The 20,191-nt window shown below is 43.6% G+C and overlaps 4 protein-coding genes across 4 annotated transcripts; all 4 read right to left on the bottom strand.

The window, feature by feature from the left end:
• Positions 1 to 1,301: 1,301 nt before the first annotated feature.
• Positions 1,302 to 2,561, bottom strand: EDB93DRAFT_1239587 (uncharacterized protein; the record flags this gene model as incomplete). Its single annotated transcript, XM_041451657.1, has 7 exons — positions 1,302 to 1,408; positions 1,559 to 1,622; positions 1,681 to 1,813; positions 1,867 to 2,060; positions 2,117 to 2,218; positions 2,272 to 2,422; positions 2,485 to 2,561. The coding sequence occupies 7 exons, from the start codon at positions 2,559 to 2,561 to the stop codon at positions 1,302 to 1,304; spliced, it is 828 nt and encodes a 275-aa protein (XP_041309768.1).
• A 2,661-nt stretch (positions 2,562 to 5,222) lies between these two features.
• EDB93DRAFT_1102370 (uncharacterized protein) lies at positions 5,223 to 7,104 on the bottom strand (the record flags this gene model as incomplete). Its single annotated transcript, XM_041447199.1, has 7 exons — positions 5,223 to 5,335; positions 6,071 to 6,224; positions 6,280 to 6,429; positions 6,570 to 6,689; positions 6,746 to 6,813; positions 6,873 to 6,955; positions 6,998 to 7,104. 7 exons carry the CDS (start codon positions 7,102 to 7,104, stop codon positions 5,223 to 5,225), a joined length of 795 nt encoding a protein of 264 aa, XP_041309767.1.
• Positions 7,105 to 8,076: 972 nt separating this feature from the next.
• EDB93DRAFT_1102369 (uncharacterized protein) lies at positions 8,077 to 9,350 on the bottom strand (the record flags this gene model as incomplete). Its single annotated transcript, XM_041447198.1, has 5 exons — positions 8,077 to 8,195; positions 8,224 to 8,268; positions 8,659 to 8,711; positions 8,772 to 8,892; positions 9,107 to 9,350. The coding sequence occupies 5 exons, from the start codon at positions 9,348 to 9,350 to the stop codon at positions 8,077 to 8,079; spliced, it is 582 nt and encodes a 193-aa protein (XP_041309766.1).
• A 10,049-nt stretch (positions 9,351 to 19,399) lies between these two features.
• On the bottom strand, positions 19,400 to 20,101 carry EDB93DRAFT_1248431 (uncharacterized protein; the record flags this gene model as incomplete). The annotated part of the gene is made up of 1 exon (XM_041452712.1): positions 19,400 to 20,101. The coding sequence occupies one exon, from the start codon at positions 20,099 to 20,101 to the stop codon at positions 19,400 to 19,402; it is 702 nt and encodes a 233-aa protein (XP_041309765.1).
• Between the last annotated feature and the right edge of the window lie 90 nt (positions 20,102 to 20,191).

The following is a 20,191-nucleotide window of genomic DNA, read 5'->3' as shown; positions in this document are numbered from 1 at the left end:
CCTGTTTCACTTCCTGTTTCTATTCCTTGACTCACTTCCTATCTGCATGTTCTGGTTCGCCTATGACTCACCTCGAATGTGCCTTCCTTTTCTAGTATCACCCTTTGACCAGTTCCCTTTCTGGTAGTACAAGTCACCATCCACTAATATGCTTCCTCCCCTCTATATAAACTCACTACCATGTATCTAAATCCCTAACTTGAATCTACTTGGTTCTTGACCTCCTACTCCTAACAAGAGTGATTCCTTCAGCCTAGCCAGCTGTCTATATTCTACTTTCTTATCTGCTCATCGTGGATAAGTCTCTAGTCTTGATCTTTACTCATTGACTTTGTCATTGAGCAAAGCCCCTGTTATTAGTCGGACTTCTGTCCTTCTATTAACGCAGATCTTACGATTAACCTTTGGGTGTTGTAAGCCTTGGCAGATATGCTTATCATTGAGCCCTGCTTGACATAAGCTACCTGATTTGGACATAGGCATTAAATCTTACTTGCCGAAGGTTCGCCAAGTAAGACCCCTAACCTTGGACTAGCCCAGGGACGTCCTCGACTGTTGATGACACATGCTCTGTTTGAGTGTCATCAACAGATACTATCCAAGTCCGTAACAATAATGGACACCTGCCTCTATGAAACCTACAAATGGCCTATCAAAAAGATACTTCTCACAAAGGTGTGTCCCATCCATATTATTTTTATAAGTATTGACCACACATGTCCTAGTACATCAGAAAGACACACCTCACAAAGGTGTGTTGCATCCCTACCACTTTTATAGGTGTTGCTCATGTACATTCTGTAGTTATATTTGTGAGCGACAATGCAATATTTGGTGTTCTGTCCGATTGATATCATTACTACAGGTGTTGGACTCGAGTGCATTCATTGGACTTGTGGTGACCTTCATAGTAATGTCAGCAACATCGTCTATCATTGTATCACTACTGTCTTGATTGCAGCCTTGAGTAAAGATATATAAAGTTGAGTAGAACTTGTCACTAAATTTTAGCTGGAGGATTGGGGTATAACATTGGCATCACATTGTAGATACTAGTGCAGCAATGCAGTTGTGATAACTACAAGGTAGATTCTGTAGCAAGGTACAAAGAACTGCTGCGCAACTACTTTTATGCTATGATATCACCACTACCACCATCATGAGCTAAAATATCCTTCATTCTTGCTCGCTTTTCTCTAATCCTGGCCAGTGCGCTGTTCTTGACCAGGGGTGGTGGAGTACAAAGGAAAAATCTGCCTGAAGCACATGAGGATTAGCAGAACGTAATTCAAAGTCGTCAATCACCTATTCCACCACACTGCAAGGTCATCCATCTCCTGTCTCTCCTCTGGATCTTTGAATACATCCAAAATAGAGTTGTAGAATCTTTCTGAGTTGGTCACAGTGTCTGTACATAAAAATACAGGTGATGAGGTTAGGGCGAATTGGACCTGGAAAGAAAGCTAACTAGATAGAAACTTATTTATTTAATGTGTGGATTACCTGTGTTGCAATGTATGCAATGGAAGGCAGAGTAATTTGGGTTATCGAGCATTACCCGAATGAGTCGCCTTCGGCTCTTTGTCCACAGAACTAGGAGAGGTAAAGACGTGTTTATACGCCTGTACAGTTCGGTTGAACATGAAGAATCTAGAAGTGAGAAGAAAGTGTATATCTTACACAGACCAACAGGGCACTTTGAAACAGACCGTTCCAGGGATCCTCAGGATTGTAGTAGTAATCTGCATACAGGAATAGTGGCCACTGGTCTCCAGTCACGACAATCTTGCCACTTTGTAACTTGGCTTTTGTCCTGCATACTATTGGTATTTATGTCAAAAATGAGATAAGGAAGTTACTACGCACTCTGAGTGAGACCAGTCCAGGCTGGCAGGACAAAGTAGTGCACTTGTCTGTTCATGGTGAAAACCACGGTCAATCTTTACATTGCGAGCAAGAGGAGGAATTAGATTCTGTCCCTTTAGAGTAATCCAGTCTAGCACGCTGCCTTTGAGACTTTTGGTATCATCGCCCCTCGCTCCAGATGCGCCTTTAGTGAGCTGATGGTATGTGATTAGTCAACTTTGAAGAGGTAGGAGGGCATAATGGTCCTTGCCAACTCCACAACGGCATCAACCTCATCATCTCCACCCTGCATCAAGTGCTCCTCCAGGCCAGCCACAGACTTCAGGAGCTCTTGGAATACATGATGCTCCCACTGTTCCCCTGTACATCAGATTGAATGGACTGCACATAAATCCACAGGATAACGAAGTACTCAGTTGTGAAGTTTTCTTCTGGAGTCTCTGCCAATTCGCCCATTCGTAAAATCCCATTTGTAAGAAGAGCTTGAAAGTTACAAAGAGCATGCACTGTCCGCCCGAAATGATGTCCATAGTGAACCAATGGATTGGCTGCAGTCCTGTATCATAATTGTAATGGTTAGTAGTAATTGCTCCATGTAAACAGACTAAAGCCACTCACCTTTTCCCGGGGCTGAGTTGAAGGGCATCCATGGGTTGTTTGTGTCTTTCGCCACAAGATTGTTGCTCCTCTGACATGATAGGTGGAATCACTGTGATACAGGTTGAGAATTTATGGGAATTTCACCATGACCGCCGCTTGACTTTTGAACCCTTGTTTGCCATGGTTTGAGCAAATAGCTTGAAGTCTGTTTTAGGAACTCAAGTCAGAGTAGCAAACTCTTTAGTAAAGGTGTTGAATGAATAGCCACTAACTGAAAATTACACACCTATCTGGTCCTATCAAAGCTTGTGAAAAATTTGACGGTGACCCCAACTTGAACCACTAGTATAGTACTACTAGTCCTTGAGTAACTGCTGTCAGATTCGTTCAACAGGTCAACACACCAAATAAGAGGGCCCTCATTCCCAACCTTGATAAGATGCAGTACTGTTGTAGACATAGTCACTGAGTTGATTTGGAGACAGTCTGAAGGATAATATCTTTTGCAACTTTGTCCCAAAATGCAAGTAGCCAGAGGGGGCATCTATAAGGTGAATCAGTGTGAGCATAAATAACAGAGCATTTCCCAGTGCCCTGGGCCTCTGGTGCGAATGAATGCCATAATGATGTCACTCCAAAATTTGTCAGGTCAGCCGCCACTGCCGCTTTCAGAATCTGCTTGGCAATGCCCTAGAAATTTGCTGTAAAGAGTAAATCCTTGCTGGGCTCAGCAGAAATTGTACTACCTAGTCAACAATATTTAGGTAGATCTTTTGCACGACCTAGTCTGCTATACTTGCAGAGCAAGTGCATTTGATCCTAAAGGGATTGCTAATTGGTATTAGTAGTAAAATGCATCAGTAATGCAAATAACAAAATGTCTGATGCCACAAAACGATGTCTGAGGGTACTTATCTGATGTCTGAAGCCAAAGTGCCATGTCTGAGATTGATTTTGGACTTCATGATAATGGGTTGGAAACTATGTAACAAGTGTTGGATTGCAAGCGGTGTGCGTTGTAGAGCCTCACATCTCCACAGGCACTTCCCTCGAATTCTCTCACATTCCCTACACACTCCAGCTCTAATCCCAAGGATACGTCTTGTGCAGTAGCGCTTCATATATTTTACTTTGCAGATTCCGTGCACAGCCACTCACACTTCGTGCGCACCGCGCATCCGCATTAGCATCGTCCGCATACCCATCCATCTGTCCTCCCCATGTCCTTAGATGTCCATTGATGCATTTCTCACTATATTCCCATTTTGACTCATTATTTCCATCGCTAATTCTCAGCCTAGCACTACGCATGCAGCCAAGACCCTGTTACCTACCTTGCGTACTATATTTAGCTTACTCGGCTTGCTACATCGGACCTGCGTGCCTAGTGACGCTTAGCCATCCTTACATATACTATCTCTTTACTCTATTTTCTGGGTCGATTTTCCGCCCACTTTCTATGTGTCTCTAGATACTAAGAATTTTACTCGTTGTTTGCAAGTGACTGTCTAAAGTTGTGCACTTTGGTTCTCGGTCTCCATCTCAGCATCAGCCAACCTTAGTTGGGGTGTTAACACTCATCTCGCCTCGTCTTTCCTTTGCTTCTCTCGCTTGCTTGTCTCTCACCTTCGGTTGCATGTGCTTACCTTCGCGTTGCACACCTCAACCTTTGCCTTTCACACTCATGCGTCATTGTGCGCGTTTGCCTTTCATACATCACATCATTTCTGCTTCACACTTTGCGCGTTACTTAGCCCTAGTACTTCATTAGTTGTTTGGTGTCCCTCTTTTTACAAAGAGGGGTTTCCTTTACTCAGTTAGCTGCCCTTGGGACAACAATTTCACTCGCGCCCGGGTCTATCTGTGTTTGCTTAGCTTAGCACCAACTTTCCCCACAGTTTAGATTCCTCTTCTTCAGCGTGAGTATAACAAGTGACAGAGTATGACAGTGAAGGAATGGTAATATTTTGCAATGCAACTAAGAACTATGAGAATATTCTGGGTGATCTGCAGAGTTGGGAAACAGCTCCTAACTACTGGATGATAATTGCTATGGGTCACTACAGAGTATTTAAGTAAGTATGTAGAAATTCGGAATACTATAGGTGAAGATAGTAGCAATATATTTCAGGTCCAATGTCCTATGTAATAAGACATGAGGTGCTGCAGGACATGTAATAACACGGTCTGAATGTCAGAAAATGTGCACGGGAATAACTATGCACCTAGTGAGGCTAGTTTGGAAGGACAGGACATGGGATGGACAAGTGCGCTGTAGAGATTCACATAATTACAGGCTTGCAATGCGTAATACTTCAGTTCATACCACCCAGATTTGCAGCACCAACTCGCAGCATCATTCCCTGACCTTTCCCAAGCTATTTCCATATCAGGCGACACTTTCCCGCGCTTTCATCACCCTATCATCCAGGAGCATCCATCCACTGTCTAGCAAGTCTCACTGGTACATATTTTCACATCTCATTCAATATGACATCATATTAAAGCATGGATCCTGACTTACATACCCTATTACCTACATTATCTCCTACTCGGCTCACTCAGCGAGACACATATATAGGTCCGCATTTTTCACCCTTTTTGAGCACCACTCCTTACCCTAGTGGAGTTCCCTCATCATGTCTATAGCTAGAGTCAGAATTTATTAGCAGTCCTGTTAGTAGTCATTCATTGAGCCCTCGTTTGTTGGTTGTTTCATTTCGCACTTTCGTATTTCACGTTCCCACACTCTCGCGCTAATCACGCGCGATTTTCCCGCGCTTCGCGCTTACATCGCTCGCCTCGCACAGCCACTGCACAACTGTGGATTTGTCTTCCTTGCTTCCCCTTGGATCGAATGTGCTTGTCCCTGCAAGCATAGCAGACTAGGTGTTGCACTAGATCATTATATCAGCTTCTTGTGTCCCTCCCCTTGATTTATCATTTGACCAACAGCTGAGTTGATTCACCTTCAGCGCGCAAAGTGCGATTGGCCGATGCGATATCCAAAGGTCCAATGCGGAGTGGCTCGGACATGTGTGAAAGTGCGTCAGATGTGTGCGTATGTTTTGGGTGTTGACGTGAGTATGAAAAACCATGGTTCCGAGCCCAGCACCGCTACCATCGTTACATTGCAGTCAAGTCACAGGTCAAAATATGCTGTTTGAGGGATAGTAGAAGAAATAATGAGACAACAGAATCAGGGACCTGTGGTTCGCCGCTGCTAGGGATCTCTGAAAGTTTACATATACTAAACAGTGACACCTGCTGGGGGTATCCAGGAACTGCCAATATACTAAGTGGTGCTGTGCCAGTTCAAATTGTATGCAACCAAGATGTAGTACAATGAAAATTCACTACAAGATCATCTATAACAACTACACCTTACACATATAGTACATATTCAATATTGCATGAGTGAAAGCCTTCAAGCAGGACGTGCTGTGGCATGAGATCATCGCCCACTTGGTCCACAATGTGAATTTGACAATTGCAGGACAGATTCACTGTGTGCATGAGACAAACTTGAGTCAGTTTGTCAACAAACTCTAATAGAATTAGCTCAACAGGTCATGTTTCCACCCAGTATTTCTAAGGCACATACTCATCCACTGGTTCAGCTCAATAGCTTCTGGGCTGTTGCCCATGCGAGCCATCCTGAGGAGAACCAACTGAAAATAGGCCTCCCTCTGCAGGATGTGAGCAGTAATTTTAGGAATTTGATGGTCGGGAAAGCATAGCCTGAAACGAATGACAAGCTGTAGATTGAAGACCAGTGTGAGGTTCAAATTTTGAACTAAAGATGTTACATACCATAGCACATGCCATTGCTACATAGTGCTCTGGAATGGTTTCATACTGATCAGGGAATAGATCCACTAATGAATGTTTGGGCTCGTGGGGAATCAGTTTCAAGATATGAAGGGCCACTAAGAGGAGAATGGCCTTCTGTCGATATAGATTCTGTGTGGTGCCAAATGAGTGTCATTGATTATTGTACAAGAAAACGATACTACCCCACCTGAGTCGAAGGTAAAGTCTATTGAAATCACCCTGTCACTCCAGGTTGTCAAACCTGTGATGCTATGAATGTATGGTATGACCTCGGCAGGGTCCTTGCCATCCAAGGCATAGCCCTCAATGTGACTTCTATCCTGGGAGTCCACCAGGGCGAGTGTGTTGTCCTTCAAGGCCCTCTTGAGCCTGTCCCTCTTGCAGGATATCTGTAGTATTTCGGTCTGCATCAGAATATCCAAACATAGCCAGATTTGAGACATACCAGTTTGATTGCATCTGGGTGTGTTAGATCCAATCTTTTCATTTGTTTGGTCTCCTTACACTTTAAGCCTGTTGCCACAAGTACGGTAAGCAAATGATGGGCAAATGTCAATGGCCTTTGCCCCTACCTGACTCAGCTGGTTGACCAGTGCTGTGTGCAACAGTGACTATCTCCTCCACAACCTGAGTGCAATATGCTTCGAAATGGCTCCTTTTCCAAGCCAAATGCAGTAAGATAATTTCTAGCTATAACCCTGGCGTCCTGCATGCAGATATGTGCACAAGGAAAGGTCGCTTGTATGAAGCCATCCTCGTGATATCTGATGCCTCTACTGAAGGTGGATGCGGAGCATAGCACATAGTTGGATGGTAGGGATCGGGTGTCAAAACCCCGATGGTTGTTGGAAGTGATGTTGAGAAAAGAGCCCCTTCAGTGACAAACTCCGTATTATACGGGTCACCTGACCTACATAATATCCCATACAAGACGGGCCAGCGGACTATGGGCCAATGTAATGTATATCCTTGATGTTGACAGATGGGCCGTGAGGGATATTATTCCTGATGATGATGGGTGGACCCATCTATGCTAATGTTATATATATCCTCAATGATGTTGGATGGGCTGGGATGGATATTTTGCCAATGGAGATGGGTGGGCCCATCTGGGTAATATGTAGAGTAGGATGGAGATATATATTATAGACAGCTGGGCTGAAGAGAGATGTAAGGCAAAGATTATTATATCAATGGGTGGGCCAACATACAGGAATTATTTTGTAGATGGGTGGGCTGACGTACAGGAATCATTTTGTAGACAGGTGGGCTGAGAAAGCGGTGGAATATTTATTATATAGACAGGTGGGCTGAGCAAGCAGTAAAATATTTATTATATTGATGGGTGGGCCAAGAGTGCAGAAAATTATTTATGATATAGACGGGTGGGCCGAGCAAGCAGTAAAATATTTATTATATTGATGGGTGGGCCAAGAGTGCAGAAAATTATTTATGATATAGATGGGTGGGCCGGGCAAGCAGTAAAATATTTATTATATTGATGGGTGGGCCAAGAGTGCAGAAAATTATTTATGATATAGACTGGTGGGCCGACAAGGTAATATATTACACAGACAGGTGGGCTGACGGAGGGGAATGTAATATAGACGGGTGGGCCAAGGTAGTGAGATATTGTGTAGACGTATGGGCCAAGGTATTGGTTTACTATATAGATATATAAAGCACTGGATACTCATGTCTGACATGCATGGATCACCGAGTCCCGACACCCAAAAACTGAATCCCATGGTACAACATCCATTTTTCCACAAGAAATCACCATCTCGAATTCCGGATGCCTGATGACCCGAAGCTCAAGACTGGAAACTGGATACTAGCAAGAATGTGTGAAATATCAATTTCCTTAGACATATCACTGAGTGCTGAGAGCCGAACTGCAAAACCAAAAGTGTTACCACTGACTGATTGAATCACCTAGTGCTGAGTGCCAAAGCCCAAAGCCCGAGACTGGAAGCGATACACAATATGTTATTTCTTACAAAATTCACCACATGCCGATCCTAAAACCCCAGAATTCATCTTATCAATTCACCAAGTGCCGAGACCTGAGTGCTGAGGCCCAAGGCTCGAGTGCTGAGTGCTGAGATCTGAGGCTTGAAACCCACAACTCAAAACAAGTGGAAGACTAAATGTTGCAAAATTGTTGACATGAAAGTGTTACTCCTAGAACACCAAAATCCGAAACTGAATTGTCAAATCAGTCCTGAGTGCTGAGTGCCAAGTGCCAATGGCCGAAACCCAAAACTTGAAACATGACACTGGACACAATACACCATATGGTATTTCTTACAAAATTCACCAAGAGCTGATTGCAAAACCCCAAAACTTATCACTGACTTATCGATTCACCGAGTGCCGAGACACGAATGCAGAGTGCCGAGGCCCAAAATCTGAAACACGAAACGAGTGGAAAACTAAATTTCGCAAAATTGTTGACATGGAAATGTTACATTGTCTTCAACAGTTTGCTGGATGTCATTTTCTGATCCCCAAAACCCAAAACCCAGAAAGCCCAGAATGAGGTTTCCGGGCTTTCCAGGTTTTGGGGATCGGAAAATGACATCCAGCAAACTGTTGAAGACAATGTAACATTTCCATGTCAACAATTTTGCGAAATTTGGTTTTCCACTCATTTCGTGTTTCGGATTTTGGGCCTCGGCACTCGGCATTCGGGTCTCGGCACTTGGTGAAATGATAGGTCAGTGATAACAAAGGTAACATTGATTGAAAACATTGCATATACATCTATGACTATCTAATTATGTAGCCATGTCAACATCCTCACCAGAAGGTTCACCCTTCACTTGAACATCCATCTCTTCAACTGAATCATATTCTGGGAAAAGATTGCCCAGATCATCCGGTTTCACAATTTCACCAGGCATCTGTGAAACCTCAGGTTGAATTTGGTTGAGCTCAAATATGAGTCCGTCAATGGCAGAATCATCCTGGAGGTTCGGGGGGTTGGGCTCCATCCCTCCCATAGACAGGTCAATGAGAGGAGGAAGTGCGGATGCGGGGGTTGACATGGCCAGAGGGACAGGTTGATCAAGCAAAAACAATGTTGCATCACCTTGGGCATCCGGAAGTGGAAATGCTGGTGACCTGCACCAAACTGGTCCGGTGCATGACCGTGTGGTGTTAGTGAATATTTTTCGGGAATTTTGCATGGAGTGAATTTTGTGCTATTTGGCTCGAAGATGACTCAGCTAGATTCTCACGCATCTGAAGCTTCCATGAAAAATACTTTCCGCATATGTTTGTTTGCGGGAACTTCCAGGAAACTTTAAATACATGTGTTACCCAGTTTTGCTTTATGACATATGCTACGTCTCTAAATAACACCAAATACAAACAAGTTTCAACATATTATGTAAACCATGTTCTCTTACCACAGTCAGCTGATCTATGACTAAGCCTGACAAATCATGTTCACCTACGTACAATTCACACAGGTATTATGATCTATGACAAATAATGTAGTATATCTGTCATGAGTACCTTTAACAAACCATTATTCTTTCCTAAATCTTCCTAAGCATCAATATACAGCGCCTAAGTCAAACCCTAACCCTACCCTGAAAGCGTCTATCATTCCTGAAATACCTTTAGTGCCCACGACACGTGTCTTCGATGTGACTGATGAAGAAGACGAGTTCTTTGATTGTGAATAGATTAGATTAGATACGATAAGATAAGATATGATCACGTGATGCTTCTTTAATATTCTACGATGTTCTATGGTATGATTCCCTTTCCCTTTTTATGATTGGCTAGTAGTTATATCTTAGTTTCAATCTCCGTTTTAATAGTTGTATATAGGTAGCATGTCTTGGTCGATAGTTCTCTAGTTTAAACCTCTTGTATCTACATTGTAGCAATCCAAGACGTACTTGCTCCTCTCTCTCTTGTCCGATAACCTTAGTCGAGTCCTAGTCTCTGCCCAAGCGTTAATTCGTTATTTGGGTTGTGACATTAGGTTTGAACTATAGGAGACTCCGACTCTCGCATACCGCTCGCATCCACTACTATATCCTTTGAAGCCTTGGCCGACCAATAGGTTGACCAACGATTCAAACAATCATCTTTACTCAGTCGTTACACGTGTCTCTCAGCAGTATATTTGCGCGAGACATACGTCTAACACCCATTACACATTTTATCTTGCCCAGTCTAAACAACCGCGATCCTTTTCTTTGAAACCCTTTCTTTGCTCACTTGAGCGTTTTCTCTACCATTAGTCTTTTGTAGTTAGTAGTCCTATACCAGGCCCTGCCGTACATTGCAGCCGCCAGTATACGGAGGTGTTGACGACATTAGGCGTCTCACTACAACTTGAAGTGCTGGCCCAAAACCCTGCCTGCTTCACATTACTATAGTTTCCTTTTTACGATTACCCTTTTCTTCGTACGCACGTAGTACCTTTCTGTTAAGTTTAGTAGAACTGTTGCATCTGCGGATAGTCTTACCATCATTACCAAAAGGATTTAGATACGGTGTCCAAGTGAGACTTGCACTTGTAAGCTTTGGCTGGAAGAGTGATAACTTGTCCTTGGCCTGTACCCTTGTGGTGATTGAGAAGTAACACACACAAAGCACACCACATTTTTCTCACTTAACAAAGGTGTAATTTACGTACTCTCTTTTAGTTAGTAGATAGGGAAGTGTTAGTAGGGTTGAATAAAGAACCCTTTGACCCTGAAGCACGTGGTAGATCCGATTAGTATCGGGGACCGCTTCAGTTTTCCATTTACATACTCCTTTTTCCCTCTCCCTTAATCATCATTCCTTTTCAGATGGACCGTTACGACTCGTCCACCACTTCATTATTCCTTTTCCGGAAGGGCCATTACGACTCGCCCTTCAAACTTCTTACATCATTTGTAAAGCGGGTTCCAGAATACAACTGGTACAATGACTAAGAAGACTTATTCCTTGCATGAGTTTCACGCACTTGATGAGGCTACGAATGGGCCTAAACAGCCGTTCAATTGTTACAAATGTGGAAAGCCAAATCACATTGCACAAAAATGTAGAACTCCGAATTTCCCTCCCTCCTCAGATAACTCCGCACCTCCTAGATGGTTCCAAGATTTCTTAGCTGATAGAGAAGCAAAGAAGAAAGAATCGGAGATTCCCAAGTGGTTCAAAGACTGGACCATATCACCAGAAGGCAAAGAGATGCTGGCTAAGATAAAAGCCAAGGCAGACGCACTTGCCAAAAAGGTATCAGAACCGCCTAGATGGTTTAAGGAATGGGAAGCCTCTAGAAGAAATAAAATCTTGGAGGAACAATAGACAGACAAGTCGGGCAGTAGATACTCGATCCTTGCGAACTTTGCAGATGTAGAAGAAGTAAATCTAAAGACAAAATCAGAACACTTCTATCTTCCTATTACTGTTACGACTTGGATGGTATCTGTTGGCGACGCTCAAACAGAGCGTGTGTCGTCAACGGTCGAGGACGTCCTTGGGCTAGCCCAAGGTTAGGGGTCGTACTTGGCGTGTCTTCGGCAAGTACGATTTGACGCCTATGTCCAAATCGGGTAGCTTATGTCACGCGGGCGCAAGACGATAAGCTATATCGGCCTAGGCTTACGACACCCAAAGGTTAATCGTAAGGATCGTCGTTAATTTAGAAGGACAGAAGTCCGACTAGTTAACAGGGGCTTTGCTCGTCGACGAAGTCGATGAGTAAAGGTCGAGACTATAGGCTTATCCGCGAAGAGCAGATAAGAAGATAGAATATAGACTGCTGGCGAGGCAGAAGGATCACTCTGGTGAGAGTAGGAGGTCAAGAACCAAGTAGATTCAAGTTAGGGAATATAGTACATGGTAGCGAGTTTATATAGAGGACAGGGGACGTATTAGTGGATGATAACTCGTACTACCGGGAGAGGCAATCGGTAAAGGGTAAGACCATAATAGGAAGGCACGTTCGATCTAGGTAGAACGTGCTGGATAAGAAAGTGAGTCAAAGATCGGAATAAGAAGTGAAACGCGCAGGGGCACGACTGTGCAACTGCGGATCTAAGTATAAGTTGCATGTGCGACTGCGCACCGAGTCAGAGAACAAGAAAGGGAAAAGGGGATGCGTCGTGCATCGTGTCATAGGTTACCATCCAGATGGTAAGGGCAAAGGGGGCTGTCCGCAGGATCAGTCAGGTGGCGAAACGGAGCATGGGTATGCTTCGTCAGTGAAAGGGTCCGGCCAAATGTACTGGCTTTGCTGAAGCGACAGGTAGAGGGTGAAAGGGAATGCGAGGATGACGAGGATGACAAGGGTAAGGTCGGGGTAAGGGTATGACGCGAGGGCTGATACGAGGAGTATTAGGAGAAAAATGGTAGGGGCCCAAGCGTCTAGATGTTCTTGTAACATTTAATACTCATTGTGAGTTCCTTGGCAGCAGATTCAATATTAGGCTAAGAGTTCTACGGAAGCTTTTGACAAGTCTTGACCTTTGATCCTACCTGTTTGCGCTGTGGGAGTGACCAATACAGCTTCGCACAATTGTTTCACAGTAAGTTTAGAATATAGCACCATTGATTGTGCCTAGTCTTAGTTCTTATTTCTGTTTAGCACCAGTGATTGTGCTTAGTCTTGGTTCTTTTTTTTCTGTTTCTTTGTTTCTTTTAGTCAACACCATATCGCTGGGTTAACTAGTGTTTCTAGACTGATATCGTAGAGTACCTTTGTCTGACCGTAGCTTGGATATACTGACAGGCCACCCACAAACAACCACGTTATCAGTCATTGGTATTTGTCTGAATCACTGACCGTGGAGATATTTGATTTTGTAGGTGTTCATCTATAGATCATCTATCTAAGAAGACACTGGGTGCCAGAGGATGATTTCACATCAAAGGCCTTCATGAAGGCATTGCAGGGTGAGCCCCTTCAGTGACAAACTCCGTATTATATGGGTCACCCGACTGACATAATATCCCATATAAGACGGGCCAGTGGACTATGGGCCAATGTTATGTATATCCCCGATGTTGATGGATGGGCCGGGAGGGATATTATTTCTGATGGAGATGGGTGGGCCCATCTATGCTGATATTATGTATATCCTCAAAGATGTCGGATGGGCTGATGTAATGGTTTATTATATAGATGGGTGGGCTGATGTACTGGAATTATTTTGTAGACAGGTGGGCTGAGGGAGTGGTGGAATATTTATTATATAGACAGGTGGGCCAAGGTAGTGAGATATTTGTCTGACATTCATGGATCACCGAGTCCCAGATGCCTGAAAACCAAATCCCATTGTGCAACATCCATTTCGGATACCCGAACACCCGAAGCTCGAGACTGGAAACTCGCAAATAGTGCCGAGGCCCAAAACCTGAAGCCTGGAACCCAAAAACATGTATGCAACATGTCCATTTGTCATTCATTGCACAAACCACTGAGTGTCAAGTGCTGAAACCCGACACTCGAGACCCAGTACACAAATCACCAAGTACCAAGGGCCGAGGGCCAAACCCCAAAGTCCGAGGCCCAAAACACAAAAACATGTATATAACATAACCATTTTTCACTCATTGCAATCACCGAGTGTCAAGTGCCAAAACCCAAAACTTGAAACCCGGTGTGCAACATGCCCATTTTTCATTTACATTATACAAATCATTGAATGCCAAGTGCTGAGGCCCGAACCCCGACATCTGAAGCCCGAAACCCGAAAATATATATACAACATATCCATATTTCCCTCATTACACAAATCACTGAGTGTCAAGTACCGAAACCCGAAACTTGAGACCCAGTACACAAATCACCAAGTGCTGAGTGCCGAGTGCTGAGGCCCAAAACCCAATGTCCAAAGCCCAAAACCCAAAGCCTGAAACCCGAAAATATGTATACAACATATCCATATCTCCCTCATTGCACAAATCACCAAGTGTCGAGTACCAAAACCTGAAACTTGAGACCCAGTACACAAATCACCAACTGCTGAGTGCCAAGTGCCGAGGCCCGAAACCTGATGTCCAAAGCCTGAAAATATATATACAACATATCCATATTTTCCTCATTGCACAAATCACCAAGTGCCGAGTGCTGAGGCCTGAGCCCCAATGTCCGAAGCTTGAAACCCAAAGCCCGATGTAGCAATGGTCGTGGTGTTGGGCTCGAAACCACGTATTTTCATACTCACGTCAACACCCGAAACATATGCGCACATGTCCGAGCCACTCTGTATCGGATCCAATGCATCGGACCTTCAGACATCGCATCGGCCGATCGCACTTTGCGCACACTTGTCCATCCCGTGTCCTGTCCATCCGAACTAGCCTCACTGGGTGCGTAGCTATTCCCATGCACATTTTCTGATATTCGGACCACGTTATTACATGTCCACAGCACCTCATGTCTTATTACATAGGACATTGGACCCGAAATATATCGCTACTATCTTCGCCTGTAGTTTTCTGAATTTCTACGTACTTACTTAAATACTCTGTAGTGACCTGTAGCATTGATCATCCAGTAGTTAGGAGCCGTTTCCTGACTCTGCAGATCACCCAGAATATTCTCATAGTTCTTAGTTGCATTGCGAAATATTACCATTCATTCACCGTCATACTCCATCACTCGTTATACTCGTGCATACCACTCGCAATCCGACACTTGTTATAAAGTTTTAGACCTATTATCATGAAGTCCGAAAGTCCGAAATCTCGGACATAGCACTTTGGCTTCAGACATTGGATAAGTACCTTCAGGACATCATCGATTCTTCGGACATCGTTTCGCACCATCGGACAATTTGTTATTTGCATTACTGACACATTTTTACTACTAAAACCAATTAGCAATCCCTTTAGGATTGAACGCACTTGCTCTACAAGTATAGCAGCATAGGTTGTGCTAAGATCTACCTAAACATTGTTGACTAGGTAGTACAATTTCTGCTGAGCCCAGCGGAGATTTACTCTTTACACCGAAACCCGAAAACATGTATGCAACATATCCATATTTCCCTCATTGCACAAATCACCGAGTGTTGAGTACCAAAACCCAAAACTCGAGACCCTATACACAAATTACCAAGTGTTGAGTGCTGAGTGCCAAGGCCCAAAACCTGATGTCCAAAGCCCAAAACCCAAAACCCAAAACCTGAAAATATGTACTCGGTACTACGTACTTAGAAATTGGTACTCAGAACATGGTTCTGACACTTGGTACCTGGGAATCAATAGACGGGTACTCTCTACCCAGCAATCAATAGTCAGGTACTCCAGCCAACAGTCCCAAGTCCTGAGTACCGACACTTGGTATTCGGTAGTTGGGTTTGGAACTCGGATCTTGATTTAGTTATCATTTGACTGAGATATTGGTGGGCAATATTGGCACTCGGAGCTCAAATACTGACTACCAACTATTGAGTGTCGGGACTTGATAGTCGATAGCTGAGACTCAGTACTTAAATGGATATAGCATATATACATCAAAATACAAAATATGTTCCTATGTGTTTATTTTTAGGTGAATAGACTTTGAAGTTATATCCCCATCATCTATTCAGCAATAGAGAGAATGTATTAGGAGCTCAGGACCATATGTTTATTGTATAGTGTACCTCCCACTTTCCTGGTGGTTCACCCCCTGGATATTTTTTTCCATGTAGGACCGGACCTTGAGGACTGTAGGGAGTCTATTCCTGAGCATATTTGGAGTAGATATATCATATAGCCAGCCCAGGACCCACAGGATCCTTCTCCAGGAATAAAGCATAGACCATTGCACTTTTGACATTTTTCATAATTTTCAGTATCTTGCCCTTGCATCCATGATCCAACCTTTTTAATATATAATGAGCATAGCTTATATTCTTGCCTCTTATGACCAAGATCAGCTCACAATAGGCTGGAGTTTGTGAGCTAGTGTGCATACTTGCCATTTCTCCTGATAAGGGGCCCATACCTTCAAAACATTGAATCTTCATGATCAGAAACCTGGAGTACATTTAAAATATATCAAGTATCATAGACATAAATTTACAGACAAATCCACCAAGAATTGAGTACTGAGGAAGTGAAATAGATAAGAAATTGAGTGTGGGAAACTTCAAAGACTCAAAGCATCGAAAATGGTCAGTGAAGCAATAATGGGACTTTAATGCTGAGTCAACTCATATTTTCACTATATCCCTTCCACCCACCCCCTACGCTCAAGCCAGTAGGCAGTATGGGTTCCTTAGGTAGTTTACAATCTATCCTACATATTTTTAATGAAATCTTTGGCCTGAATCATCTATAAATGTGACTTTGTAAAAATATGTCTATTGTCACATTTCACACATATGCCTGTCATTACATCAATCCTTCATGGATCTTTCTAAACTATTAGGGCTATTATAATGGACATATATGGGTGTTATTCCAGGTCCCTGATCCGAAGTGCATCAGATGTATGCAGATTTGTTTTGGATGTTGACATGAGTATGAAAATCAGTGGTTCTGAGCCCAGCACTGCGACCATCACTACACTGAGTACCAACACTTGGTAGGACCACCAATGCACTCACATAGACTTGGACTATAACTTTTATTAAGGAAGTTAAGGATAATAATAACTTTCATTGTTCATTATCACTGATGTTTCAGATTTCTTTAGCTTATATCTTGGTCAAACAATAACCAATGGACAAAAAAAGACTACCAATACACTCACATAGACTCAGACTACAACCTTCATTAAGAAAGTTAAGCATAATATTAACTTTCATTTTTTCATTATCATTTTCCTATATTGACTAGCAAGTCCTGAGTCCCAACACTTGGTAGTCAATACAATTTCCAAGTTATTTGAACCCTACATCAATGGATAATACATACAAATACAGAATTCATGTCCAGTTGTAGTCACTGAGTTTTGAGTTTCAGCACTCAGCATTTGGTGATTTGTTCAATGAGTGAAAAATGGACATGTTGCATACATGTTTTTGGGTTTGGGGCTTCAGGCTTCAGGTGTTGGCCCTTGGCACTCAGCACTTGGTGATTTGTGTATCAGGTTTCAAGTTTCAGGTTTTGGCACTCAACACTCGGTGATTTGTGCAATGAGTGAAAAATGGAAATGTTGCATACATGTTTTTGGGTTTTGGGCTTCAGACATCAGGTTTCAGGCCTTGGCACTTGGCACTCAGCACTCGGTGATTTGTGTACCGGGTGTTGAGTTTTGGGTTTCAGTACTTGACACTTGGTGATTTGTGCAGTGAGGGAAATATGGATATGTTGTATACATATTTTCAGGTTTCAGGCTTCAGGTTTCAGGCTTTGGACATCAGGGCTCGGCACTCAGCACTTGGCACTTGGCACTCAGCACTTGGTGATTTGTGTACCAAGTCTCGAGTTTCAGGTTTCAGTACTCGACACTCGGTGATTTGTGTAATGAGGGAAATATGGATATGTTGTATACATATTTTTGGGTTTCAGGCTTTGGGTTTTGGGCTTCGGACATTGGGGTTCAGGCCTCGACACTCAGCACTCAGCACTTGGTGATTTGTGTACTGGGTCTTGAGTTTCAGGTTTCGGTACTCGACACTTGGTGATTTGTGTAATGAGGGGACCCATCACTACACCTACAGAGTCAAACACCATGTTAGTCAAACGAGAGAGCGCAGAAGCAGACATCAAATTTTATCAAAGTGTGCTCAGTGCATTGATGTATGTGATGCTCACAACTTGCCCAGACCTTGCATTTGCAGTGGGCACATTGAGCAAGCACTCTGCTACCCCAGGCGATGAACACTAGAATGCTCTAAAGTGTGCATACTGTTATCTATGCAAAACATCAAACAAATGACTCACCTTCAGAGGAAATGGAGAGACGAGCCTGTGTGGTTTTGTAGATATAGGACTGGGCATCAGACATCAACGACCGATGTTTGATAACGGGCCATATTTTCTTGATGGCGGGTGGCGCTGTAAGCTGGCAGTCAAAGAAGCAAGACTCTGTGGCACTATCCAGCACTGAGGCTGAATATATCACCCTTGGCACCACTTCAGAGATGTTCCCATGATCTTTCAGACCCAGTTTCTATGTTATGGAAAACTAGGCTGAGAGACCATTGTCCCCAAGAGAGTCTCCACCAGATGCTACAATAGGCTCTCACCCTTGAGAGGGTAATTGACTCAAGTTCACACAGAGGTTCTCGTGGCAAGTATAGTCTGTGCCCTTTGCCCTCACTCACTGCCATGTATGGTAAGTATAGATCTGTGCCCCCTTTGATGCATAGTACTGTCTGTTGCCCTTGCTCACAGCCATCTAGCAACCATCAAACAATGAGTTCTTTCTAAACTGTTTTCTTGGCCTTTTCTGATTGTACTCACTGTCAGGTGCTTTACAAGCCTTGAGTTCATCTTGCATAGTGCTGTCCATTGCCCTTGCTCCCTTGCTTGCAGCCTTCATGAGCCTCGAGTGCATCTTGCTCAACTCAATGACTCAACCTTTCTGTTATTTAATGTTTGTTTTAAATGTTTTGTAATCATACAAGCCTCGAGTGCATCCCTTTCAGTGACTCAACTTTTCCATTATCTAATGTTTGATCTCAATGTTCGTTGTTCTCATGCCAGGCCAGGTTTGTTCTAAATGTTCCTGCATCATGAACCTTGGACTTCGAATCTCACTTCACAAACATCTGAAGCATTTCAAGTTCATTCAACCAGAAACAATAACAATTGATTTATTGGCACATGAAAGTACATAAGTAAACTATCATTGAAGTCAGTTGTACAACTGGTTAGAGCAAGGATGGGTGAGATATTAACATACAAGACATCAAGAACACATGATCAAAGCAACGAGTGAGGTATGGACATGTGGAAATATCAAGAACACCATCAAAAGCAAAGATGACAGAAACATCAAGAGTGCACAATGTAGGAAAGTGTTCCAAGAAACAAGAGGTGATGTCTACTAGTTGCCTTCAGACTGAGGCGGTGATGATGAGTACCCCATAAGAGCAGGTAAAGGGCTCATCCTCTGACTAGAGTGGGGTGTTTGTGGCCCATAGTGAGGCTGCCAGTGTTCGTCCAGGTCATATGCTACCCTGCCATCCACATGTCCTTGTTATGGAGCAGGCACACGAGTGTTGTATGTCCTTGTATGCTGCTGAGAGGTGGGTGGTTGATGAGCCAGCACATGAGTGTCGTAAGTCTCCCTGTGTTGTTGAGGAGTACGTGCACAAGAATGTGTGCAAGCAGGCACACAACCAAAAATGTCTGAATATTGCTGCTGCTGAGAAAATACCAATGCAGGAGTACTGTTGTTTTCCAGATGTTGTTGATGAGCAGGTGGACGGGTCATATAAGCTTCCGTGTGTGCAGCATTAGCATGATGGGATGCAAGGTGTGTATACACGTCATCATGAGGAGCATACTGGGCATGGCTGTAACTGGCAGTCTTGACACCCAAACTCTGATTTGTGGCTAGAAGGGGTTGAGCAGTCTGTTGGTAGGTGATCTGATTATGGTGTGGGTCAGGATAGTTCTGACCTTGCAGCACATCAAGATGTTGCCCATATGAAGGTGCTGGAAGGGTCCTGCCATGACCGTAATTATATGGTGCAGTTTGGAGGGCAGTGCTATGCTGGTCATATGATGGTGGAACCAACAAGTGCAGAGGTTGCTGAAATTGAGGCGATGGAGATGAGGGGGCAGACAGCTCTGGTGATACTTCTGTGCTTACTGCTCTCAATGATTCGCGCACCTCTGATGCTCCTGATGGAGCTGCTGCTCCCAAGGGTCCTGCTGCTCTTGATGATTCATGCATATGAAGCATCCCACCTTCATGAAAGCAACTTGTTTAGCTGCTGCAGTCGAACTGGGAATAACCTTCTTTAGCTTTGGCCTGGGCTTTGGA

Source organism: Suillus bovinus (genome assembly GCF_016758785.1).
Source record: "Suillus bovinus strain UH-Sbo-P2 chromosome Unknown EDB93scaffold_14, whole genome shotgun sequence".
In the NCBI taxonomy this organism is placed as follows: Eukaryota; Fungi; Basidiomycota; class Agaricomycetes; order Boletales; family Suillaceae; genus Suillus; species Suillus bovinus.
The sequence above is the reverse complement of the archived record's forward strand: the minus strand, read 5'-3'. Positions and strand labels throughout refer to the sequence as shown.